At 37.9% G+C, this 27,964-nt stretch overlaps 1 protein-coding gene across 2 annotated transcripts; it reads left to right on the top strand.

Annotated features, from left to right (window-relative positions):
* Positions 1–564: 564 nt before the first annotated feature.
* SERPINB10 (serpin family B member 10) lies at positions 565–26,058 on the top strand. 2 transcript variants are annotated; one of them, XM_047766994.1, is made up of 9 exons: positions 574–646; positions 2,682–2,756; positions 5,108–5,285; positions 7,106–7,171; positions 7,621–7,758; positions 10,154–10,271; positions 18,668–18,810; positions 23,127–23,282; positions 24,994–26,058. In XM_047766994.1, exons 3-9 carry the CDS (start codon positions 5,118–5,120, stop codon positions 25,396–25,398), a joined length of 1,194 nt encoding a protein of 397 aa, XP_047622950.1. In that variant the 5' UTR covers positions 574–646; positions 2,682–2,756; positions 5,108–5,117; the 3' UTR covers positions 25,399–26,058. The 2 variants fall into 2 exon arrangements, with proteins under 2 accessions (XP_047622951.1, XP_047622950.1); XM_047766995.1 differs by lacking the exon at positions 2,682–2,756 and having other exon boundaries at positions 565–646.
* The last annotated feature ends 1,906 nt before the right edge of the window (positions 26,059–27,964 follow it).

Below are 27,964 nucleotides of genomic sequence, written 5' to 3'. Positions count from 1 at the left end.
ACTGCAAGAGAGGATGAAATTGTTACCTGCTGTTTTCCCTTTCTAATAAGTAAAGAGGGGCATTCACAGACAGAAGTAAAAGAGAACCAGAAAGTGATGAACCAATGTTCAACTCAGTAACTGTTGATCCAGACCTCATGTCCCTGGGGTGGGGACAATGGACATCCAACTATTTGGAATTATGCTCCCTTTAACAGTTTAACAGTAAATGTTCCACTGAAAATTTCTCCACTTCACTGTCCATTATTATTCCACTAATGTGAAACTTTCTATTTTTGCTGAAGAAGAAGAAAAAAAAAAAACAAAAAACCACTAATTGCTACTCGTTGAAAAACGAGGTAAAAAGCCAGGTAAAGGTGAGTTACAATTTGTCAGAATTCAGGTTTCTACATGCAGACAAACATGGAAAGTGTGGTTAATTAAGTAATTCAGGTAAGCCTTTATCTTTTTATTTGAGCTTCTGGCCAAGATAAACTTGAAAGGAAGAGTGTATGGGCTTGTGAAAGTGAATCAGAGGGTGGGGCTGAGGAAAGGGTGGTGCTAGAATCTCTAAACATTATTTCTACAGTTAAAAGTTACTTCACCCAGCCACAATCTCTAACTGAACGAACAAATTGCCAATTCTGCTCCAGTGAAAGACAACAAGGTATTGTAAATATTTCTTTGTTTAGAAATGTTTATTTATGTCTTCTTTTTCTGTTGAAGTGCCTAGCTAAATAACAAATTATCAAGAACTCCCACAAAGCACCCCCCAAGAATTCTGTGCAAGTCTGAGAGATTGAACCCTGAGCTGGTTCAAAGATTGTACTGAAAAGAGGGCTAAGCAGGAGAGAGCACTCATTTCTAAAGATGGTAGAGAGATTGTTTTACCATGAACTGTGAAACTATGAGTAGAGTTTCCTCCAGTCACATTCCTGGGTTTTCCACCTCTGTGTCTGTCAACATAGGCAAGGAGAAATAGGATTTTCTTAGAATTATTGAGCCAAAACCCTTCTAACTCTTCAGAAGAGTAAATAGGATTTTCTTAGAATTATTGAGCCAAAACCCTTCTAACTCCTCAGAAGAGTGGACTGGGCAACATGAACTTGACCGTCATCATTAATGTGGGGAACTAATGATCTGACTCTCTACCCCCTACCCCCACCCAACTTCAAGTCTTGGCCACCGTTCTATGGTGCATCAGCATTCTTCTCCTTCATGGAATAATCTAAGCCCCTAACCTTACACTACATGCTCGTCATAAACCCTCCCAGACTAATTCCCTCAGAAATGGCTTTAGGCAAATATAAATTTCTGGGGAAGGGGGAGATATCCTTTTCTGATCTGCACACTTTCACAAAGCAGGCAATACCATCAGTGTCACTGTGAAGTCAGGAGGTCTTGGATATCCCCTGATAGAAAAGGGGAAGAGGATCCTCCTTGTCCTCCTCCAGCCCATCATCATTGCTCTTTTCTTCCTCCTTCTGTTCACCCTGTTTCATCACCCAATCCTTCCCTTTTACCATTAAAACCTTAAAGGCAATAAGATACTATGACAATCACAAGTCTTTTCTCCAAGTCCATGAGTTTCTTTTCTGTGGAAAGCTTCATCTGTGCCGTATATTAGATTACAGATATAAGTGATATCATATGGTATTTGTCTTTCTCTTTCTGACTTAACTTAGTATGAAAGTCTCTAGTTTCATACATGTCGCTGCAAATGGCATTATTTTGTTCTTTTTTAAGGATGAGTAGTATTCTATTGTGTGTATATACCACATCTTCTTAATCCATTCATCTGTCAATTGACATTTAAGTTGTTTCCATGTCTTGGCTATTGTGAATAGTGCTTCAGTGAACATATGGGTGCATGTGTCTTTTTCAAGGAAGTTTTGTCTGGATATATGCTCAAGAGAGGGATATATGTCCAAGGGGGAGGGGGAAGAAGCAGGATGGACTGGCAATCTGGGAGTAATAGATACAAACTATTGCATTTGGAATGGATAAGCAATGAGATCCTGCTGTATAGCACTGGGAACTGTATCTAGTCACTTGTGATGGATTATGATGGAGGATAATGTGAGAAAAAGAATGTATATATATATATGTGTGTGTGTGTGTGTGTGTGATGAGATCACTTCGCTGTACAGTAGAAAATCGATGGAACACTGTAAACCAACTATAATGGTAAAAATAAATATCATTTAAAAAAAGATACAATGACAAAAGCATTTGTATTTATAGCCCAGAGAATGAGACTGCAGTTATAACTCTGCTGTTAGTTAGCTGTGCATGTTAGTCAGCACATTTCACCTCTCTGGGCCTCTGTTTCCTAGCAGAACAAATAAGACGATTTGAGTAGAGGGATTCCAAAGTTCTTTCTAACTATGATTTGCTAGGAGTATGTGTATCTCTGATGAGACATCTTCATGAATGATACTGTACTTTTCTTATTTTTGTATTTCTCTAGCTAAGCCCCTTTGTGGATTGAGATGTTATTTTACAAATATATATTTATATGTATGCAAACTGATATATCTATATACCTCCTAAAAATTGTAAAAGAGCAATTCATTCTGCAAATGGCACAGTTGGCTTTGGATCTAGACATCTATAGTCTTCTCTGAAAAGAACACTGTCCAACCCTTCCATGGATAAATTATTTCATGTAAAATCTCATCCCCAAATTCTTCATTTTTCAGAAAGCACTTTTTACTGCTGAGATAACTTTACTGCTGAGATAGCCTGGCTCAGTACTTCTATACATTTTTTTGAAGGTAAGAGTTGTTTTTCTTGTATGTCCTAGGCTTTACCTGATATATTAATGATGATATGAATAAAAGAATTAATGAAGGGGAAGATAATTGGATATTAACTTTCCACAAGAAATTAGCCCTTGCATTAGAATTATTGTTTTCAGGACTTTGTTACAAGTAACTAAACTCTAGAATAACCATAAACCATAAGTAGAAAGATAAAAATCCTATGCCCTAAGATAGTAGTTTCTCCTCTCCTCTATTCATGGTAATTATGCTTTGGCCATGGAGTCAAGCATTTTCCATATGAAAGTAATTCATGAGTTCTTGAAAGACAGGCAATAAACAGAACATCATTTGAATGAATACAGCTTGTAAGGAAAATAGGGAGGTTGTTTCTAAGATGGCACTGGATCTGTCAAGAAAAAGTACTTACACGCAAGTTCTGAACATTTTATGAGGGTATAGATTTACTACAAAATGAGTAAATCTATACCTTTTTTTCTTTAATCAAATAATGCTAGCGTAGGATTATCATCAGCTTTTGGAATAGGTGGGAGCTACCACTGGGAGGATTTAGAGGCTGGGAAGCTGTTTGGTTAAGTGTAAACTTAGGATCAAGAGGGATTTCCATAGTATCATGGTTAATCTAGGTCATGATGAAACCAACACTTTGTCTACACAAGCCTCTCTCTTGATTCAATCATTTGTCTAGAGACCTCATGACCTTTCCTGACCTTTCCAAAGTTCTCAGTCTAGGTTTCTCAGAGGCCCAGATGATGTCAGTGCAAGACCAAGTTCTATACAACATTGGCACTAAGGGGAATTTCTAGGCCCAGGAATTTGATTTATTTTGAATCACTTAGCCAGTTTGAGAAAGTATTTGGCTATAAAATAACAACAGGTTGGAGTTCCTGCGATGGCGCAGTGGTTAATGAATCCAACTAGGAACCATGAAGTTGTGGGTTCGATCCCTGCCCTTGCTCAGTTGGTTAAGGATTGGTTGTTGCCGTGAACTGTGGTGTAGGTTGCAGACGCGGCTCGGATCCCATGTTGCTGTGGCTCTGGCATAGGCTGGTGGCTACAGCTCCAATTGGACCCCTAGCCTGGGAACCTCCATATGCCATAGGAAGCAGCCCTAGAAAAGGCAAAAAGACAAAAAATAATAAAATAAAATAAAATAACAACAGATTAAACTTCACTATTTCTTTGATAGAGACCCAGTCTTAAATCAAAATATCAGAGTAATTAGAGGTGAAATTTAGAAGTTGAATGTGATATTTTCAAAAATGAGAAAGCTTGAGTTTCTTTGTTTGTGAAGACTGGTACTGGTTTCAGAGGGTCTCAAGTGAGTGAGAGCAAAGGCAAGGGAGTCTTGACTTCTCCACTTCTCTATAAACATTTCCACTAACCTGAGAAATAGTTCAAGTTTAAATAGATGAAAAATGGTGGTTAGAGCCCAAATAATAAACCCTCTAAACAGGAGGTAAATAAGTAGTTGTCAGTTTCTACTTTGTGCAAAGTCCTGAGCTGAGTGCTGTTGGATGCACAAAGCAGAGTAAGAAAACTTCCCTCTCAAGGAACTTTCCCTGGACTTACAGAGATAAAAACATATGAAAATAGAACTAGCAGTGTGACAAATGCCAAGCAAGTGGCAAAAGCTAAGTTATGGGACTTTGGTGGTAGACATGCTCCCATGAAACCTAATGGTCAGGAAAAGCTTCCAAAGGAAAAAAAGGATCTGGAACAGAGTTGGATTTCAACAGAATAAAGGAGGATAAAGGCATTCAAGGAACCAAGATATCCTATATCAAGGTGTGAAGGAATAACATGTTTTAAAAGTACAAAAATACAGATGAAAGACAAGTGAGAAAAAATACAAAGTTGAAAAGACGTATAATTAGCCTATATTTATGGGTAAAGTCAGCATGTATGTGGTGTATTGAAAAGCAGCACAGGGCTGAGAGAGAGGAGACCTGATTCTACTGCCATTTACATTGTGGCATTCTCAACAGGGAGCTGCTAACTGACCAGAATCCAATTGTCCTCTCATGTGTGTTAGCTCTACACTTTGAGGCAATTCTCTTAAACTCTCTGAACTTCAGTTTTCTAATATTTAAAATAATGTTAGAATGGAATTTTCCTAAAGTTCCTTCAGCTCTTTTATGTGTATATATATATATATGTATATGTATATATTCATACATATATATACATAGTAATTATACATAATCAGACTGGACAATACATTCTTCTGCATTTCAATGAAATGATTTAAAAATAATTGTGTAAGCTAACAAATCAATTTACAAAAATGAAATAAATGGAAAGGTTTATTAACATGTTCCCTAACTCTGCTTTATTTTTCTTAGATTTTTCCCAATGGACTCTCTAGCAAAATCTATCAACCAGTTTGCTGTGGAGTTTAGCAAAAAGTTAGCTGAAGCTGCTGATGATAAAAATATCTTCTTTTCTCCCTGGGGCATCTCAACCTCCTTGGCCATGGTGTATTTGGGCACCAAAGGTACCACTGCAACCCAAATGGCCCAGGTGAGTGAGAAAGGTAAACCATCCCCTGTTGCCATAAAACAAAATGCTCTGCTTGCCTTTTATCTTCATTTCTATCCACATTTTACAACCATGTCCTCCAAAATAAAAGACACACTTAAATAAATTTTCTAGACCATAAGAAGAAGTCTGAGAAAGTGAATCAATTTGAAAACTGTTTCTAGGAAAACCATTTAAGAACCTGTGTTCTCTGGCAATATCAAATGGAGGGATGATGAGGTTATCACATTTGGTTCAACACCAAAAACAATTCTATTTTGATTATTATAATATTTCAAGAAGGTAATGGCTCATACTTTAAATAACAGAATTAGTTCATCATGTTACTAATCTCATAAGGATTTTCATGAAGACAAATTAAAAAATTGAGTGAATTCTCTTCCTCATGCTTTGTTTGGTTCTTTCTTTATTCAACCCCTGGTGACCTGGATGAATCTAAAGACCCCCATTAAGAGCATTAAAATAGTAAAACAGTATTAATCTATAAGCAAGTACTGATTTGATGTAAGAACCCTCAAAGCATAGTGTCTTTGTAGCGTTAAATAGCAAAACATATCAAATCACCATATATGTGTGTATATATTTATCTATGCACGTGTAAACATATCAAATCACCATATATGTGTGTATACATTTATCTATGCACATGTAAACATATAAATATATAAAAATTAAAACAGAAGAGGTTAAATTTGGCTCACATCATACAACAATTGAAAAGCTAAGTGACAGAATTTCCATCCAAGAGGTGCCCTCTGTGACAAGTATGGAAATGAGCATAGCCACTAATTCTGATGAGACAGGCAGAATACATATTCTGTCAGTTTGGGCCTAGGATACCTAGGATATTCCCTTTATTATTGTAATTTATAAGATATTCTGTGGTTCAAAAACAACAACAACAAAGTCTTGGTTTACGGAAAAACCCTGGTTCAGAGCTAGTTATCAATAATTGGCTAATTATTATAAGACTTAAGCTTGAATGTGATAGACAATCTTAGAGTCCAATCTGGATTCACTTCATATAAATATATTGCTTACCCTTGTTTTTATGTCAATATTACTTAAATATTAACAGCTTCAATTTGCAGTTGAGACTGAGTTGCCTATACACCCCTCTTTTGCTATGGCAAGTGGTTCCGTTTGCCACCATGTGTCAGCACAAGTTTTTTTTAACTCCCTACTGTGAGGTGGGCCCAGGATGCATGTGGGAGATAGAATTATCTCATTTTCTCTATTGTACAATTCAGGGGAAACCAAATATCCACATCCTTCCTGTGAACTTTTACATGAATTCCTGGGGTGAAGACAAAGAATCTGTCTCTACATGTCAAATGGTGGTAGGCAACAAGAACTATAGCAGAAAAAAATAACTAAATTCGTGAATTTTCCAGATAATTGTAGCAATGGTGGCTTTTGCTTAAATTGTTTAAATGACAATTGAACACCTAGCCTTTTCCCCCCAAAACAATCACAGATAAAATGAAACAGGGAAAACAAAATAATTTTAGCCCTAAAGGTTAAACATCATTCTCAACATCATCTTCAATGTCCTATAAAAGGTGTTAAAATAAAGAGGCTAGCAAATTAAATTCAACTTAGGAGTTTATTTAAAAGTAGCACTTTGTTTATTCTATCAGTTCAGGTAACACACTGTTTAAGTTGAATCAGAGCCCCCTTGGTTCATTCATTATATGTTGTGTATCTATAGGAAAGACTGGCTTATAGTTACTGAAGTGTATTTCATATGATTACATCTCTGCAAAATGTGCTCATATATTGCCTTTTAATTGAAATTGTAGGTTCTTCAATTTAGCAGAGACCAGGACAGCAAATCTTATCCTGACAGTGAAAAGAAAAGGAGAATGGTATGTCTTATATTTCAATATACATTTGATAATTAAAGAGAAAGTACTTTTAGCACGTGTACTTTAGTGGCTAATTTAAGCAATATTTAATAGGTAACTTTTCTTAGAAACATATACTAAAATTATGGAAATTCTTTTAGAGTATACAATATCTACATTTTTTGGAAGGGTCATATTCTTTCCCTTATCTCTCCCTTTTCTTCCCCTTAAAAACTACTCCATTTTCAACCTTGTTCTTGCCTTTGCAAACTAAATGTGAAGCGAATGACACCCTAACAACTTCTACATTCTTGCAATGATAATATTAAAGAAAATATTTTTATCTACCATATAAGTGATTTCACCTTTGTTCATAAGACATTAAACCATTTCATTTACCATAAGCTCTTCATATATATATGTAGTTCTTATTGAACCTTTTTAGTTGACCAATTTATTTTCTTTTAAAGGAATTCAACATGGACAAGGTTGAAGAAATACACTCTGATTTCCAGGCACTTATCTCAGAAATCAACAATTCCAGTAATGCTTGCATACTTAAAACAGCCAACAGGATCTATGGGGAGAAAACGTATCCATTTCGCAATGTAAGAGACAACAACTTATTTTAAGCTGATGGGAAAGAAAAAGCCATGTGAGATAAACCAATAAACTCTTTGGACATTTCCCTAGGGATCCCATGGACAATCTTAACATATGTGGTGTATGCAGTCAGCATTTCTGAGAAACAATCACTTAGACCAATCAATGTGTTGAGTTGTAAAGGAAACCAATAACATATCTCAAACCAGATCTTGTGGTCAGATCTTTATGCCAAGAAAAAGGGGGTACACCCCAGGAACAATCCATGAAGCACATAGCGATGTGGTTTATATAATCCCTGGGCCAACATTTGTTTCATGGGAAAGGCAGCAAAAGATACAGAGTAACTCAGTCTGGTAAGTCTGAAGGAGTATGGGTGGAGACTGTCCTCAAGAGCAAAGCAGACTCTTGGATCAGATAAGTCATTTCACATCATGACTTTAGAGACCTTAGGAAAGATTCCTTTTTTTGTCTTTTTAGGGCCGCACGCAGCATATGGAGGTTTGCAGGCTAGGGGTCGAATCGCAGCTGTAGCTGCTGGCCTACACTGCAGCTACAGTAGCTGGAATCCAAGATGCATCTGTGACCTACACTCAGCTCACAGCAACGCAGAATCCTTAACCCACTGAGCAGGGCCGGGGATCGAACCTGCATCCTTAGGGATGCTAGTCAGATTTGTTTCTGCTGAGCCACCATGGGAACACCAAGAAAGATTCTTAACATGGAATAATATCAGCTTCTCTTCTTCTCTGATGGTTGAGACCCCACAAGGCAGACTGTGAATGATTTCAACCTTAGTTCAGACTCAAGAACTTCTCAGAGGGGTCAGCCCTGAACCAGGCCAGACATTTACTTCTTTCACGTTTGTCCATCATAAGCTTTGGCCCATTTCAGAAGAGAGCTGGAGGACCCAGTGCCCAGTGGGTAAAGAGTAGGGAAATCAGATAGAGTGGAGGGATAGGAATAGAAAAGATCAAGCTATCTTGTGATTTCCGGTAGTGCTAGCCCTGCCCATACCCGGCCAATTCCCAGATGTTCAGGACTTGGGCCTTGGGCTTTGTTATGACTAAAGGCAAAAAAGCAGCCAAGTGAAGTCTTAGAGGCATTGTTATTACTGATAGTCTCACGGGCTCAGGTTTGATTCAGATACAGGAAAGATGATTGAGCTGGCTGGGCTGGACACTTGGAAAGGAGAAAGGCAGAGATACACAAAACAGTACATCTTTTAAAATATCCACCAGCCTTTGCTGTGCTCAGAGAGGTTGGTCAGAACCCATGAGTCAAGACAAGGAATGATACTTCAAGAATATTTATGCATTCCTTTTGTAAGATTATAAATTATACAGAACTTAGACTTTATAATCATCAAACCATTGCCTGGAAGCTGAGTTAACTCACCACTTTTTACTGCACTTAATTCCTCCATAAAGTAATAAACTCAGGAACACCACAGATGTCCCAAAGAATAAATTATGTTTCAAGACAGCTGCCATCCTAAACAGCAACCTTGGTTCTAGCCCATTTAGGATGACGGCCACTGGGTGTAACATCAAAGGGCCGGAAGTGGGAGGTCTGCTTTTTTTCCTTATAATGCCTGATGAAACCTTTGATGGTTCTTGGAAATCAGTTTTCATGGCAGCATATATCATTTCCCTCAGAAGCCCTTCTCAGGGTCTTAGATGTTTAGAGCCCACAGCCAGCAGCTACCAGACACACAGGTCTTAATTTGGCTCCCTCTCTGCCACAGAAAGCCAAGGACAACTCCCAGTGCCCCTTGGCCAGAGTCACTCTTGGCATTTCTAAAATGCTCCCCCTTTTCATCCTAGCCCCATTTCCTAGGGATGAATAAAAAATAGAAGAGGATGCGGAGGCTCCAGAGTGGTGGGATGTGGGCTTTCCTTCCATACCTGGAGTTTTGCATGGGAAGTCAGTGCCCAGCTATGTTTACATATGGGGGTATCTAGTTTTTTGGGTTTTTTTTTCTTTTTAGGGCTACACCCATGGCATATGGAAGTTTCCAGGCTGGGGCTCTAATCAGATGCAGTTGCCAGCCTACACCACAGCCACAGCAACGCCAGATCTGAGCTGTCTGTGACCTACACCACAGCTCATGGCAATGCCAGATCCTTAACCCACTGAGCAAGGCCAGGGATCAAACCACCAACCTCATGGTTCCTAGTCGGATTTGTTTCCACTGAGCCATGATGGGAACCCTGGGGTGTCTAGGTTTTAACCAAAGCTGGAGTGTGGAGAGATTGAAGGGAGCAACAGGGTTTGCAACTGTCCATCTATCTGGGTTGTTGGTTTTTTTTTTTTTTTTTTAACCAATAATCTAAATGGATTTGATTTCTCAGTTGTGGAAAAAATTCTATGAAAAAAGATTTTACTCCTATCTTCCAGAAATATTTAGAAGACATGAAAACATACTTTGGTGCAGAGCCACAGTCTGTGAACTTTATGGAAGCTTCTGGCCAAATCAGAAAGGAGATCAACTCTTGGGTTGAAAGCCAGACGGAGGGTAAGCTTTCTCCAAGGTGCTCACCAGTGTGATTTCTGCAAGTATTGTTTTATTATTTTGAATTTGTGTCTTGTGTAAGTATATGCATGTTTTAAGTAGAACTGTGGATACATTCTAAACATTTGTTTTTATTTGCGCCCGTAATTTTTAGATAAGCTTTTCCAATAAGTCTTATCTAAACCAGGTAAGACATGTACTTTACCAAGTAGAGAAGAAAATGATCAGATCCCACTCGTTTCAAAGAGGAGTCCAGGAGTAAATGGCAGGAAAGTGCAAAAAGAAATTTAGGAATATTGCTGTATTTGTGCTTTCTAAAGAAAATCAACTGCTAATTAATAATAAAAATGTGGTATTAAATGTATTATATAATCTTAAGTAATTTTCAAAATAAGTGCATGTATTGTTGGAATATGGGCTAAGCTCCAATAACAAAGAGACTCAACATACAGTTTGTCTTTCTCTGACCTAGTAGTCACAAGGCAAATACACATTCTGTCCCTAAAAGCCACCCAGAGACCCAAATTAATGGGTCAGCTCTGCCATCCTCAAGATAATGACTTTCATATTTGTCTAAGATGATTCTTACATTTGTCAGTTTGAAATAGGGAGATAGGGAAAATAGAGAAAAGAAATAGGGAAAAGAAAGCCTCTGTGCTTTTAAGGGTATGTCCTGAGAGTTTCACACATCAGTCCCACTCATATCTTAAACTTGGTCATAAGGCACACTTTATGCTCTGGTGACCAACTTGTCCCAGTTTGCCTGGGACTTGCCTTGTTGTAGCACCTGAAGATCTCTCTATCTAAGGCAAACCAGGATAGTCAGTGGCCCAGACTTGCTGTAATAAAGGTCTTTAAAATGTAGTTTTTGTCTGGGTAGCCACATGCTCACCTAAAATTTGAGCATTCTGTTTCTAAAAAGGGAATAGTAGAAGGGTTCTTATAAGCAATTTAGTAGTCTCTTATTATGATCCTTATTTTAGAAATTAGGAAACTGAGGATTTAGGAAAATTAAGTTACTAATATCAGGTAGTTTAAAGCTTCATAAATAGGATTCAAACCTAGGTCAGTTTATCTCTGAAATCTGAACTCATTTCAATATACCACACTGCCTTTTAAATCAATGTATCTATTGATGGCCCCTTGTATCTCACGAAGAAATACAAAAGTTGTAATCACTAATGAATATTAATGGAGTTCCCGTCATGGCTAAGCAGAAATGAATCTGACTAGCATCCATGAGGATGCAGGTTTGATCCCTGACCTCGCTCAGCAGGTTAAGGATCAGGGGCTGCCATGAGCTGTGGGGTAGGCCGCAGATGCTGCTCAGATCCCTCATTGCTGTGGCTGTAGTGTAGGCCAGCAGCTACAGCTCCAATTTGTCCCCTAGCCTGCGAACCTCCATATGCCTAGGGTGTGGCCTTAAAAAGACTAAAAAAAAAAAAAAAGTAAATTTTAAAAAATAAAAATCATTATAACATAAAAAAATATTAATGACTAAGCCATTGCTTTGCATGAAAGAATGTGGACTGTTTGGATAACCTCCCCCCATCCCCAAAGCCCACCAAACTTCAGAGTTCATTTGTATGTTCCTGTCGGATGCTTGCTGACAATCCTATATACTTTATTTTTTATTTTTAAATTTTTTTGTTCTTTTTTGCCATTTCTTGGGCTGCTCTCGTGGCATATGGAGGTTCCCAGGCTAAGGGTTGAATCAGAGCCATAGCCGCAGGCCTACGCCTGAGCCACAGCAACGCAGGATCCAAGCCACATCTGTGACCTACACCACAGTTCATGGCAACACCGGATCCTTAACCCACTGAGCAAGGCCAGGGATCGAACCCACAACTTCATGGTTCCTAGTTGGATTTGCTAACCACTGAGCCACGACGGGAACACCCAGATCATATATACTTTAAACTCAACATACTTAAGTCATATTCAGAACAGCTTTCCCATACCTTTTCTCTTAATGCATTCATTTGGCACCCCATGATGTTGTAGTCATATTCAGAACAGCTTTCCCATACCTTTTCTCTTAATGCATTCATTTGGCACCCCATGATGTTGTAGCCACCACACCAGAAATCTGAGAGATAGTCTAAATTCTCTCCTTTCTGTTGCCTTCTCCTACGTGTTTCTAAGCTCACCTTTCCTTTTCAAGCTCTTCCTCCTCTACTCTTGGCTTTGTTATCATTTACCTGTTGCCAATGCAATAATCCGTTCTAATCTTGCTCCTGTCAAATGGAAACTCCATACAGCCACTAGAAGGACCTACCTAAAATACGAACTAGAGCAGGTAGACCATGTCTATCCTCAGAACTTATCGTGGTGCCCCATGCCCAACTGGATGAATTCGAGTTCCCCAAACTCACACAGAAGCCTCAGCATGGCCATGGAGACTTGCCTGTCTCTCCACTTCGACTCTTTGTCATTCTCCGACTCAAAATTTATACTCAGGAATTCTAAGTGGCACAGAGTCCCTGGAACTCCCTGTATTGATTTGCTCATGCATTTGCTCATGCATTCCCTCTGTCAGAAACCTTTTTCATGCCCTGCCACTCCCAGCCCCTTCATGGCCACTGGATAACTTGTTAGGGCTTCATTCAGGCATAATGTCCTCCAGGAACTCTCTGGCTCCTAAGCTGAGCTAAGAGCCTTCTTCTTTGCTCCCAAATCCCTCTGTCAAAAATCTTACATTGACACTGTTACTGAAATTAACTGCTGAAGTCCCTGCCTCCCCCACTAGACTCAAGGACTCCAGCTGCAATCACACTGCCTTACTGGAGTTTCAGCTTTGAATCATTAGCACATAACAGTCCTGCTCACTGCAGCTGTTCAGAACATTAACGTTTATTGAAGTGAATGGAGGAAGTTGGCAGCTCTAAATTCTCAGTTCCTTTTCCAATGGACTAGTGACTCAGAAGCTATGGTGAGGCAAGAGTGACCATTACGCTTAACTTACACCAGATTTGGACTCATCCAAAAGTAAGTCTGGTTGAAAACTATAGATTAGCTACTATTTACTGAGTACTTGCACTCAGTGATTGCACTTGCCCACGTGTTAGGACCAAATATGACTATAGGCAGAAGCACCTTGTAATATATAGTACAAACTCAACATAGCAGAAGTAAGAGAACGAACAGTATTGGAGCTGGACTAAATCTCAGCTCTCAAGTTTCTACCCAGTGTCTATTCTGTTGTCCAGAAGATGGGGGTGGGGAGACCCTACAGACAGGAAGACTGGGGGTAACTCATCTGGTGCCTTTCATCGCTACAAAGCCTTTCATAGCTGAAAGCCTTTCAAATTTGTTTTCAAAGAAGAACTAAATAAATAATCTTTTAAATTATGGAGGAAAGAGTAGACTTAAGAGTATAGTAACTGTATGGTCGAGATACACAATGGCCACACTTTCAAAAATTCTCTGTTGTCATAATACTCATCCAATGAGAGGTTCCCCCCTTCCCCATCTAAGCTCACCCTGGGTATGGTCAGAATCTTTTATTAAACCTCTGTTTCCCACAGCCCATGACTTTATTCCTCCAGCTGGCCCTGATGATTCTATTTCTTAGAAGTGAAATCTTACAATTCGAGAGAAAGCTGTAATCTTTCTGTATTTTCTTTTACATATTAGACACAAAGATCAGCTATGCGGGGGCTATTCAACGTCTAATAAAGTAAGGAATTAATCAGCTGTTTAGAAACTTTGACTTTGTCAAGGCAGAGCTCTACACATCTTAAGGAAAAGTTGCTAGAAATTCTTTGGCATAGAGAGGTTCTATATGAACCACCTGAAAAAAGCATCTTTCCTCAAGCTTTCAAGCAGGTCTTCTTCCAGGTAGCCATATGGACTACTAAAACATACACAGCATTCAGAGTCAAATTCTCAATGATAATATCAGTCATATTTGTAATTATTTTTTTCTGATTTGTATTTTTTTGATTTGTTTTCTTTACAATCTATAAACTCCTTAACAGTGGGGATTAGTGATGGCTGTTGTATACATGTTTTTAACCTCAGAATCTATCATGTGCTTGGTACACTGGGGACTCTAGTGTCACATTAATATGTATGCAGCAGCACGACTTACCATGAATATCTGCCAAAAGGATGTCCTCCCCATCACCTAGAATGACCAAGGGTTTAAGCAATGATCGAGCCAGTAGATGGCCCTTAGTGCTAGAGGACAGTGAAACATTTTCTTTAGATTCAAATTTTGCTGTCTTATTTTGAAGTTGTACATAAGTGCATTTTGTACATCCTTTGTGAAATTAATTCCATTTTAAATGTTCTCCATGGCTCTGGGTTCAAGAGGCTAGGTTCCTTGAAAGCATATGAACCTAGATACAGTCCAATAAAACTTAAATCAACTGGATCTCAACCAAAATTAGATCAATTTGTGCAAACCTCAACCCTTGATGTGTTCTCTATTTGTATTTATAGCTCTATCAAATGATAGAATAATTAAAGACGACACAGCTTTATGAAAATAAAACTTCCATACAAAAAAAGTTAAAATATAACACAGAAGGACTCCTCATGGTGAATCATCAATGAGTTTTGAATTAAGTTTAATATACTGTCTTTAATGAGATAGAAAAACAAATACTAAAATGTTTCAGAAAGCATTGAAATCCGTGTGGTGAGAATATTTATACCAGCGACACAGGCTCCAAGTCAGGAGCCTCCTCCTCCACATCCTCATCCCCACCGGGAGCCAGTTGACCAGCAAATGACTGGAAAGGGAAAGCCAGAACTCTGATTTCATTTAAGAATGGTTTTATCATTCTTCATGTACCTACTATTGTTTTCCATACCTACATTTTTTATTCTTAATTTTTTTAATCTTTCTTTTTTTCTTTTCTTTTTCTTTCTTTCTTTCTTTTTTTTTTTTTAAGGGCCACAGCCATGGCATATGGAAGTCCCCAGGCTAGAGGTGGAATCAGAGCAGCAGCTGCCGGCCTACTCCACAGCCACAGCAACATGCGATCCGAGTCACCTCTGCGACCTGTACACCACAGCTCATGGCAACTGAGTGAGGTCAGGGATAAAACCCACACACTCATGGATACTAGTTGGGTTAGTTACCAATAAGCCATGATGGGAACCCACTGTTCTTAACTATTTTAAAAACTTAATTACATTAAAAAAAATCTTTATTTTTTTAAAATTCAATTCAGCAATATATAAAGTAAGAATTAGAAAGCTTTTGTTTCCCATTTTCCCTGTTTGTGTATTTTCTTTACAAAAATGTAATGATATTATAATAGAGTGCTGTGACTTTCCTGTAAAAGGCTAATTAACCAATTCACATTTTTTGTGTAATTATTAGTATGTTTGGCCTTACTGCCGTCTTATTGTTTGAGGCTTTCTATTCAATTTGAGACTTTATAATTAACATGATTTCTTTTTTTCTCCTTTAATTTCCTCTGTTGCATTGATAAAGTTTTCTTTGTTCCACTTTTTTCTCTAGTTTTTTTGGGTGTCACAGAAGTTATTTCCATCTTTCTAGTGGTTGCACTTCCATGTAAAACATATCATTTATATACTACATAGAAAGTTTAAAAATATATTTTTAATGTCTGGAGTTAATCCAGTATTTAGTTCTCTTAAATAAAACAAAAATTTTAACATGCTTTCACTTTTCACCTTCTTCTCTTCCATTACGCTTCTCCTGTGGCTGGAATTTTTAGTTTCATGTCGTGATATCAAAAAAAATATCTTGTCCGTCAACAAATATTTACAGATTTTTCTTTATCATGGTTTCTTATATCCCATATCTTCCTCCCTTTGACTTTTATTTACTGGATACTTTCTCTTGTAATTTTTGAAGAGGGGGACAGATTGTCTACAGGTGACAAAATTTCAGAGAAATATAATATCTGAAAAATGCCCTTGTTTTTCTTTCCACTATGGTTTCACTATGTTTGTTGTTGTTGTTCTTGTTGTTGTTTGCTTTTTAGGGCCTCACCTGCAGCATATTGGAGGTTCCCAGGCTAGGGGTTGAATTGGAGCTGCAGCTGACAGCCTATGCCACAGCTAGAGCAACACTGGATCTGAGCTCTGTCTGCAACCTACACTGCAACTCATGGCAACACTGGATCTTTAACCCACTAAGTGGGGCCAGGGATCAAACCTGAGTCCTCATGGATACTATTCAGGTTCGTTACTGCTGAGCCACAATGAGAACTTTGCTCTTTCCACTATGTTAACGGAGTGGCTGAATCTAGAAGATTCAAAAATTTTCCTCAGACAATAGCACCCAGTGCTGCTGATGAAAACACAACTGTGCCCCATATTTTCCCCAGAAGTTTCATAATTTTCTTTTTCTTTGGTGTTCTGAAGTTACAACATTATGTTCTAGGCAGGAGTCTTTTTAAAGTAAAAAAAAACACAAAAAACAAAAAACAAAATCTGCCTTGCACACTTTTAAAAACTAAATCTAAAGACTCCTTTAGTGAAAGGAAATTGTATCTATTATTTATTTAACCATTTTCTTCTCTTCATTCTTTCCATTCCTACCTTCCATACTCCCAATAAGGAAATTTGGAATCTTGGGATCTGTCCTACATGCTTCAGTCTTCCCTCTATATTTACCTTTCATCCTTTGGTCCTTCTGTTGTACTCTTCCAGCTCATCGATTTGCTCCAGCTATGATACTCATTTTATTATTTGGTCCATCTAATTAAGAGTTTTAGTTTGACAATTACAGATTTTCTACTTTGTTTTTTTTCCCTTCAAGATCTATGATTGTTGGTTATTTCTTTTTCATGGGCGAGTTCTCCCATCAGTTCTTTCCAAATGAATGAATTTTGCTTATTTGTAAGTCTTTGTTTTGCTGAATTTGTATTTACTGTTCTGCTTTCTCATTTCACTTACTGAGTTTGGTACTTCTCTCTCGTGGTTGATTTTCTTCATTGTTTAATCCTTTTGGTTTTCTTCTTATTTTTGTGTTTGAGAATTCCAGTTCACTTGTCTTTAGTTGGCAGTTCTGATTAGAATAACTTGTCTGTAGTGAGTGTTGTGCTGACCCTGGGTGTGGGAGACTCTCAGTTTTGGGGAGGAATTCCTAGATATTTGTCCCAACCTCACAATGACATAGGTGTCTTTACTTATTACATAATATGTAAACTAACTATTCGCTGGTCACTGTGGTGCACAGAGAGGTACAAAAGTCAATAGACAAGACTGTTCCAATCAGTGGCTATTTGTCCTAGCTACACATTAAATTGAATTTATGGATTCCTAAGCTCAGCCCCAAATGAATTAATTCAGATCTCTGAGGGTAAGACTTGGGCATCAATATTTTTTATAGATACATCTCTCTAATCTTTGGCTCTGTTGACACATGACCTTCTTCTTTGTGTCTTTCTTATGTCTCTGTGTTTTCACACAGCCTTCTCTCTGTGCATCTGTGTCCAAATTTCCTTCCTCTTACGAGGACATCAGTCACTGAATGAGCGGCCACCCTAACTCAGAATGACTTCATTTAAACTTATTGCATCCACGAAGACCCTCTTTATGAATAGCATCACATCCACAGGGACTGAGGGTTGGGATTTAACATATATTTTTGGAGGACACAATTCAACCTACAACAGTATATTCTCACAAAAATGCATAGCTTAAATATTATCTTGAGGAAACATCAGACAAATCTGAACTGAGAATTGAAGAACATTCTACAAAACCTTTCCAAAAGTATCAAGGTCATGAAAGAAAAAGATTGAATGGGGGGAGTTCCCTGGTGGCTCAGTGGGTCAGGTTAGGGATCCAGCATTGTCAGTGCTGTGGTTGGGGTTACTGCTGTGGTGTGACTTCTGTCCATAGCCTGGAAACATCCTCTTGCTGTGCCTGCAGCCAAAAAAGAAAAAAGAGGAGTTCCCATTGTGGCTCAGCAGTAAGGAACCTGAATGGTGTCCCTGAGGATGAATATTCAATCCCTGGCCTTGCTCAGTGGGTTAAGGATCCGGGATTGCCTTGAGCTGTAAGTTGCAGATGTGGCTCAGATCTGGCATTGCTGTGGCTGTGGCATAGGCCGGCAGCTGTAGTTCCAACCTCTAGCCTAGGAACTTCCATATGCCATGGGTGTGGATCTGGGAAAAAAAAAAAAAAAAAAAAAGAATGAGGAACTGCCTCAAATGAAAGGGGACTAGAAGGAAATGACAACTACATGCAACTTGAGATTTTTGGTTCAGAGATAGGACTTTACTAGAACAACAGATAAAATTTAAATAGGATATATCAATAGTACTCTATCAATACTAACTTCCTGGTTTGAATCATTGGCGGATATGTTATTGTTTAACAGTATTTCATAATCACCATTTTTATAAGTGTAGCTTTTCCCCAAGATGCAACTGTATCACTTGAAATATGTTCTTTTGCTCTTGTAGGAAAAATCCTAAATCTCCTACCTGAGGATGCTGTGGATTCTGCAACCAGAATGGTCCTGGTGAATGCCCTTTACTTTAAAGGAACCTGGGAACATCAATTCTCAGTCCAAAATACCACAGAAAAGCCTTTCAGAATAAACAAGGTAGGAACCTATTAACAGCCAGTATGGATTTTTATATGGCATTGTAAAGGGAATTCTATTTATTTTTTTATTTTTTTGTCTTTTCTAGGGCCACTCCCGTGGCATATGGAGCTTCCCAGGCTAGGGGTCTAATTGGAGCTGTAGCTGCCAGCCTATACCAGAGCCGCAGCAACACCGGCTCTGAGTCATGTCTGCGACCTACACCACAGCTCATGGCAAGGGCAGATCCTTATCACTGAGCAAGGCCAGGGATCGAACCTGCAACCTCATGGTTCCTAGTCAGATTCGTTAACCACTGAGCCATGATGGGAACTCTGGAAATTCTATTTTTAAATTCACTCTTCTCTCTGAATACATGTTCTTGTAAACTATGGCCCTACTAGGGCAGGGAGGGCCAAACTGAAAGCCCCAGTTCCATCCCATTTAGAAATTCCCCTTTCATTGTTTTTTTCTCTGAAAATAGACTATTCACATATTTTATTATTCAGTCCTTCCTGCAACTATGGTAGAATAGGTAAGGTAGTTATTTCATACATATCTCTGGTTAGATATGCAATGTGGCTAAGTGACTAAAGCCATACTTAAGTTAGAAGTCTACCAGAACCATAACCCCAAACTCTTCTCTTACTAATTCTGTTCTTGTTCTACTAACCCAGTACTGTCTTCTACCAAACTCTTACCCTTTCATGAGAAAAGAAATAAATATTTTAAAATCTTATCTCTTTCATTAAGATTTCTCTCAGTATTAGGACATAAGACGTTTGTTTGTTTTTTGTTTGTTTGTTTGTTTGTTTGTTTTTTGTCTTTTTGCCATTTCCTGGGTTGCTCTCATGGCATTTGGAGGTTCCCAGGCTAGGGGTCCAATTGGAGCTGTAGCCACTGGCCTACACCACAGCCACAGCAATGCAGGATCCGAGCCGTGTCTGCGACCTACACCACAGCTCAAGGCAACGCCAGATCCTTAACCCACTGAGCAAGGCCTGGGATCAAACCTGCAACCTTGTGGTTCCTAGTGGATTCGTTAACCACTGCACCATGACAGGAACGCCAACACACTTGTTTTTATAATATGAGCTTGCTTAGGCAACAAGGGAGAATATGAAAGGTGATAGATGTACCTGAGGGCTGGAATGTGGCTGGTTCTTGGGGCTTGAGTCCAAATAAGTGTTCAGATATTGACAGGATTCATTCTCTACCTTTTCAACTCTGTTTCTCCTATCATTCTTCTCTCAGACTGAAGTCTAACTTTCTCTGTGTTCTAGTCTCCCATGGTGGAACGTAACTACCCCCATCTTCTTCATTCTAGAGACCAGTCTGCTAGGTCTCATTCCCGAGGAGTGGAACTAATTGGCCAAAGTTTGTTAAATTTTTTTAGTCCTGGGGTCATCTCATATAAGCAGTGCTTCTCAGGACCTATTGCTGTAACCATATGGTTGCATGCAAGAGACAGTTTTCAGACAATCGGTGGTAGCATATGGAGTTCCCAGGCCAGAAATCTACACTGCAGCTGTAGCAACACCAGATCCTATAATTCACTGTGCCAGGGTGGGGATCGAACCTGTGTCCTGGAGCCACAGAGACACTGATCCCATTGTGCAACAGCAGGAACTCCAACCACTGATCTTTTGACTATCTTTATAGTTTTGCCTTTTTCAGAATGTCATATAGTAGAAATTGTATAGTATGTGGCCTTTTCAGACTGTCTTCCACTTAGCAATATGTATTTACAGTCCCTCCATGCCTTTTTGTGGCCTGATAGATCATTTCACTTTACTGCTGAACATATTCCATTATATGGATAAAGAGTTTGTTTATCCACTCACCTTACTGAAGGGCATCCTGGTTGCTTCCAGTTTTTGGCAATTATTACTGAAGCTACTATAGACGTTTCTGTGTAAGATTTTGTGTGGAAATGTTTTAAACTCATTTCGGTAACTACCCAGGAGCATGGCTGCTGGATCACATGGTAAGACAGTGTTTACCTTTGTAAGAAACCACCACACTGTCTTACAAAGTGGCTTCCACTTTGCATTCTTGCTGATGGAGAATGTCAGTTCCTGTCGCTCTATGTCTTTTTTTTTTTTAACTCAATGAATTTTATTACATTTATAATTGCACAATGATCATCACAACCCAGTTTTATAGCATTTCCATCTCAACCCCCCAGCCCATCCCTCCACCCCCTCAACCTGTCTCCTTTGGAAACCTTAAGTTTTTCAAAGTCTGTGAGTCAGTATTTGTTCTGCAAAGAAGTTCACTGTGTTCTTTTTTTAGATTCCACATGTAAGAGATAGCATTCGATGTTGGTGTCTCATTGTCTGACTAATTTCACTTAGCATGATAATTTCTAGGCCCATCCATGTTGCTAAAAATGTCATTATTTTTTTCCTTTTAATTGTGGAGTAATATTCCATTGTGTACATATTTTCTTTATCCACTCCTCTGTCAATGGACATTTAGGCTGTTTCCATGTCTTGGCTATTGTACATAGTGATTTGATGAACATTGGGGTACATGTATCTTTTTGAGTCATGGTTTTCTCTGCGTAGATGCCCAGGAGTAGGTTTGCTGGATCAAATGGTAATCCTATTTTTAGTTTTCTGAGGAATCTCCATACTGTTTTCCATAGTGGTTGCACCAATTTACATTCCCACCAACAGTGTACTGGGTTCCCTTTTCTCCACACCCTCTACTGCATTTGCTGTTTGTAGATGTTTTGATGATGGCAATTCTGGCCTGTGTAAAGTGGTACCTCATAGTAGATTTGATTTGCATTTCTCTTATAATTAGTGATGTTGAACATCTTTTCATTTGTCTTTTGGCCATCTGTATGTCTTCTTTGGAGAATTTTCTGTGTAGATCTTCTGCCCATTTTTTGATGGGGTTGTATGTTTTTTTAGTATTGAGCTGCAGGAGGTGTTTATAAATTTTGGAGATTAATTCCTTGTCAGAAAATTTGTCTGCAAATATTTTCTACCATTCTGTGGGTTGTCTTTTCATTTTGTTTAGGATTTCATTTGCTGTGCAGAAACTTTTAAGTTTATTTAGGTCCCATTTGTTTTATTTTTGTTTTTATTGTCATTAATCTAGGAGATGGATCTAAGAAGATATTGCTGTGGTTTATGCGGGAGAGTGTTTGGCCTGTTTTCCTCTAAGAGTTTTATATTTAGATGTGGTCTTATATTTAGGTCTTCAATCTATTTTGAGTTTATTTTTGTGTATGGTGTTAGGTAGTGTTCTAATTTCATTCTTTTACATGTGGCTGTCCAGTTTTCCCAGCACCACTTATTGAAGGGACTGTCTTTTCTCCATTGTATATTCTTGCCTCCTTTGTCATACCTGTTGATTCACATCTTAATGAGCAGTTTGTGTTGTCAGTTGAATTTTTAGCCATCCTATTAGGTGTGTAGTGGTATAGTCATTGTTTTACTTTGCAATTCTTTAAGGACATACAATTGAGCATCTTCTCATATGCTGTATGTCTTCCTTTGGTGAAGTACCAGTTCAGATATTTTGCCTATTATAAAAGTTGGTTCTTTGTTTTATTATTGTTGAGTTTTAAGAATTCTTTGTAAATTTGGATACCAGTACTTTATCAAATATGATAATCTTGCAAATCTTACCTCCTACTTTTATTGTTTGTCTTTTCATTCACTTAGTAAATTTTAGTTTTATGATACTAAAATATTATCTCAAATATTTGTATGTGAAATACACCTTACTTAGTTTCTGAGTCATTGCCATGGAATAGTTTGCATAAGATCACATGCCCTTTTCAGTGTCTGATAAAATCTAGCTTGCCATGATTTATAAAGGATGCCATAATGGTGTCAGAGAAACTCCCCCATCATTTATTGATGATGTTATCCAATGGAACACATATTTTCAGAAAGAAAGATCTGAATAACTTTATTTTGCATTTAGCAGGGGATCACCAACTTGCCAGTATCCCAGACTCCTGGAAACCAATGATGATGAAGAATTGAGGGTTTTGGGAGTTCCCCTTGTGGCGCAATGGAAACGAATCTGATTAGTATCCATGAAGATGAGGGTTTGATCCCTGGCCTTGCTCAGTGGGTTGGGGATCTGGTATTGCTGTGAACTATGTGTGTCGAAGATGCAGCTTAGATCTAGCAATGCTGTGGCTCTGGTGTAGGCTGGCAGCTATGTAGCTCCAGTTCGACCCCTAGCACGGGAACTTCCATAAAGCTCAGGTATGGCCCTAAAAAACAAACAACAACAACAAAAACAACAACAAAAGAATGGAGGATTTGGTGGGGCACCTCCCCAGCAATTTTGCTGTGTATCTTCCACAGACTACAAGCAAACCTGTGCAAATGATGTCCATGAAAGAAAAACTTGAAGTTTTTCACATAGAAAAGCCAGAAGCCATCGGCCTTCAGCTCTTCTATGAGAGCCGTGACCTCAGCCTGCTCATCCTACTGCCAGAAGACATCAGTGGGCTGGATCAGGTAAAGGCATTCACTGTTAACCCCTCCCCTCTTCCCTCCCTTTTGGTAACCACAAGTTTGTTTTCTATATCTGTGAGTCTGTTTCTGTTTTGCATACAAATTCATTTGTATGAGGAGAAAAGTTTTCAAAAAGGCCATCAGTCTTTCCGACATGAAGATGGTTCTAGTGTTTATCCCTCCTGGGAAAAACATAAAAACATGATCTAGTTCTTTAACTTCTGTCAGGAAGGAAATCAACACACCTTGAGCCCCAGTTACTATATTTTCACAATATCAGTTAAGCTTTACAAAACTCTGTAAGGTTGATATTACTATTCCTCAGGAAGGTTAAATAATCTATAGACACCTTTAGCATTCAGTTGCCCCACAAACAACAGATAGAGATATTCTTTGTCAGTCACAAAGCTGTGTGGATTGATCATAACAATCTTTCAGTTAGTGTAGGTCCTTCTTCTCCCTCTGGTTGGATCTACCTAGTTAATTTTAAAATCACTTGCCTTAATCTAGCTGTACATTTTAACTCAAAGTGATTCTAGAACATTTAAACATGTTTAATCAGGCAAATATTCTTTAGGAGATAGAGTCTGTATCAGTGCATCAGCAAGTATTATTTAAGTTGTTCATCAGTCAAACTTCTCTTAAGCTTGACATAACTTTGGTCAGACCACGTCTCTGAGCAATTTGAGCATCTAAATTGAACACTAGTTCTCATGCAGTAAGTGGTCTGTATTTCTTTGCTCTGTGCCTAATTTTTCATGTGCACCAGACTTTTTATAAGTTTCCATTGCCCTACTAGTGTGTCAAAGAGATTTCTAAATAGTGTCATAAAATTTGTGGAACTAGAGAGGATGGTAAAAATAAGACCAAATATGAATACTTAATCATTGCAGTTACACCCTTAGAAGACAAGTCTTTCTTTTTAAAAGCGCAGCTTCCTGACATGAAGATATTATCACATTATTAATGCATATCATTTACAAATAGGTTGTTGACAGCAATACTTGGATCTAGAAACCCTCTCAAAATACCAAAAACATATGCTTTGAAACAAACATGGTTTTTACAAAATCAAACATCATTTTTTCTCAGATACACATATGCACATGTATATATAAATATATTTTTGTCATTTTAAAAATTTAAACTATAAAGAGGAGAAACAGCGCCCTTGAAACCACTATTAAAAACGTATTACTCTTACAATTGGGGGATTTGCTTTTCTTTCTTTTTTTTCATAGTTTATGATTACTAATTTCATATTGTTGTGATTTTAGGCTATAGATTTTATTTTATCTGAGATTTTATTTTCAAAGAATTGTCTCCCATATTAATAAAACTATTTTTTTTTGTGCCCTGACATACAAAATGTCCTAGAGTACATGATTTTGTGTCAACAACACCTAAATACATATTATACAGATATATTTGCATGTGTAGTTGATGTCCTGCATATTATAGGAGTGCTTGGATTTTGAATCAAGGTCTAATCTAGAAACCTATATCTTAAGAGCTATTAATCTGCAAAACAATATGTCAGTACTGTGAAGTTTCTCATTATAAACAAAGAATTTCTAGATGTGTATGTTTTATTACTTTTGGTAATGGGAGTGATTATAATTCATTGATATAAAATCTAGAGGTCTCCCTCAACCAAAATTTTGCAGTCTACTTTGAAATTACTGACTCTTCCTTCCTTGACTCCAAACTGCAGCTGGAAAAGGCCATCACCTATGAGAATTTGAGTGAGTGGACCAGTGCAGACATGATGGAATTGTATGAGGTGGAGCTGCACCTTCCCAAGTTCAAACTGGAAGAGACTTATGATCTCAAGTCAACCCTGAGCAGTATGGGAATGAGTGATGCCTTTAGCCAGAGCAAAGCTGATTTCTCAGGAATGTCTCTGGAGAGAAACCTATTTCTGTCCAATGTTTTCCACAAGTCTTTTGTGGAAATAAATGAACAAGGTACAGAGGCCGCAGGAGGCACTGGTAGTGAGGTGAGTTTTCGAATTAAACTCCCCTCCATTGAAATCAATGCAGATCACCCATTCCTCTTCTTCATCAGGCACAACAAAACCAACAGCATTCTTTTTTATGGGAGATTCTGCTCCCCCTAGACCCTGCATCTCTCTCCTCAAGAGCATCTTATAGTGTGAATAATATTTGTAAGATGGAAAAACACAATTTTAATAAAAGCAAATTTGTAGCCTGGCTCTTTTTTACATATGAATATCAGCAAAATTATCTTGAGATAATATATTCAAGTGATTCTATCATATTCGCATAGTTAGAGGGCATGGCAATTTTTTTTAACATCTCATCTTATTGTGACTTTTACTTACATTTTAGAAATTTCGTTTTTCAACTGAATGTTTTACAATGCTTGGGCTGCCTAGTCACTGTATTTTCACTGTCACTTATATTTCACATGCACCATTTAGTGAAGAAAAATCTTTACAAAGGTGATATACAGATAAAAAAGAAATTTCTCAAGAATAGTACTCTGATGTTTCATAAATTACCAATGTAAAATTAAATCTCTTTCCTGCTGCCTATTTTAAAAATACTTCTGTTGACATTAATGGAAAAACTAGTGAACTCCAAATGAAATCTGGAGTTTAGTTAATAGTAACGTACCAATGTTGGTTTCTTAGTTAAAAAAAAAAAATGTATCACCATAATGGTAGAAGTTAGCACTAGAGGAAACTGTTAGAAGTGTACAGGAATTCCCTGTATTATCTTTGTAGCTTTTCTGTGCATTTAAAATTATTCCAAAATAAAAATTTTATTAAAAATATTTATTATTTGTAAAAGTTGTCACATTAACATCCTTGATTTGAAAAAATCTCATAAACTAGAGCATAAATTTCTAATTTATATACATATATATTGTTCATTACAAGAAGATATTCTTAGTAATATTACACCTACATAAAATTAGCTGTGTTTTTCTAGTATCTATTAAAAATGCTCATACACAGGGAGTTCCCTTCATGGCTCAGCAGAAACAAATCTGACTAGTATCCATGAGGATGCCGGTTCAATCCCTGGCCTCGTTCAGTGGGCTGGGGATCTAGTGTTGCCATGAGCTGTGGTGTAGGCTGCAGACGTGGCTCAGATCTGGTGTTGTTGTGGCTGTGGTGTAGGTCAGCAGCTACAGCTACATTTTGACCCCTAGCCTGGGAACCTCCATATGCCATGGGTGTGGCCCTAAAAATAAATAAGTAAATAAATAAATAAATATGCTTATACACAATGGCTTATTGGTAGTCTCATCAGCCTTATTTTAATTTTAGCGATTGAGTGTATCATTCTAGGTTGCTTTTTCCATTCTAATCTATTAAGTGAAAAATATGATCTGATATGAGTCTGAATGAATAGTCTATAAATTAGTACAAGAAAGTGTGCTCTCTGTATCAAATCCCAGTTTGGTATCATAGAATTAAAAAAAAATATGCTAAGGTTTAGCTCCAACAATAGAATATTGTAATATAGATGACATTTTATATCTTTATGAAATGAAGATATCCATAATATCTTACATTAAGTAACAATGAAAGAAATCCCTTGTGTCTATGTTCTACTAAAAACCCTTAAATGCCATGTATCATTTTGAACTCAAAAGAAAAGTAAGTAACAAGTGAACTGGTAACATGGAAACCAAGCCAAGTAAAGAAAGATCAGAGAGAGGAACTCTGTGTCAGAGGCTAACAATCAAAAAAAAAAAAAAGAAAGAAAGAAAATATTAAACATAGTATTTTCAAACAACCAAAGGAGGAAGAAGGATGACACTAGAAACTGCAGATCAATAAGGTTCATTCACTTCAAAAATGATACTGAGCATCTACACAATATCAGTTGAAATTCCAGGCACGAAGACTACACTTCTGAACGAAGAGACCCTGATTCCAGGTCTCTTAGAGTCACAGAGCTTACAAACTCCTGGGGAAAACAGACTCAAATTGGGCTTTGGTGCAAAGAATGACTGCAAAATACGTTGCAGTCATTTTGAAGACAAAGGCATATGTGTGCATATTAGGCTTTTTCAGTCACGGGGTTTAAAGTATTTGCTGATGATACTTGTTTTCCTTCCTCAGTGCAAATGTACATAGCCTATCTTTTTAGAAGGATCACCGACTTTAGAACAATACATAATCATCATGGTGTTAATCTCCTTTGCTCCAAGAGAAAACTATTTTCAAAACTTGACTGTGAATGGAAGGATGGAAAAGCAGGATGGGGATTATGGGAATAGGAGGAAGTTGTGGGGTTTTGTTTTTGTTAATATGGGAGAGATTGAATATTATTTATGAGATAAGAATCTCTCCAAAGAAGTGGAAGAGATTAAAGATATAGGAGAGGAGGCAGTCAATGGACCCATGTGCTAGAGTAGAAAGAGGTCTACCTCTTTCCTTGAAACAGAAGGGGTAGAGCTATGGTAGGTCCAGTGAAGTGGATCACTTGGGAGTAAAGAGGAAAGAAAAGACCTTCCCTTTGCCACTATCTGCTGGAGATCAGGAAAGCTAATCCCTGTATGTTCTTTATCCCATTCATGTTCGCTTAAGGATATGTCAGAGCTGAGGTTCCTTTAAGCTCTTCCAGAGTAAGAACCCTCTGAAAAGTAGGGATCCAATGTAAACCTGACATGTCAAGTATATTCATCAAAATTGTTCTGTGATGCTC

This window comes from Phacochoerus africanus, chromosome 2 (genome assembly GCF_016906955.1).
Source record: "Phacochoerus africanus isolate WHEZ1 chromosome 2, ROS_Pafr_v1, whole genome shotgun sequence".
Classification (NCBI taxonomy): domain Eukaryota; kingdom Metazoa; phylum Chordata; class Mammalia; order Artiodactyla; family Suidae; genus Phacochoerus; species Phacochoerus africanus.
Note: the sequence above shows the minus strand (reverse complement) of the source record. Positions and strands in the feature narration are given on the sequence as shown.

What these genes read in the sequence shown, in the direction of transcription:
- SERPINB10 (XM_047766995.1), top strand. Translation starts at nt 5,118, where the DNA reads ATGGACTCTCTAGCAAAATCTATCAACCAGTTTGCTGTGGAGTTTAGC. An exon ending in CTGCAACCCAAATGGCCCAG is followed by an intron (nt 5,286 to 7,105) that starts GTGAGTGAGAAA and finishes TTGAAATTGTAG; the next exon opens with GTTCTTCAATTTAGCAGAGA. An exon ending in GGTTGAAAGCCAGACGGAGG is followed by an intron (nt 10,272 to 18,667) that starts GTAAGCTTTCTC and finishes TTGCTCTTGTAG; the next exon opens with GAAAAATCCTAAATCTCCTA.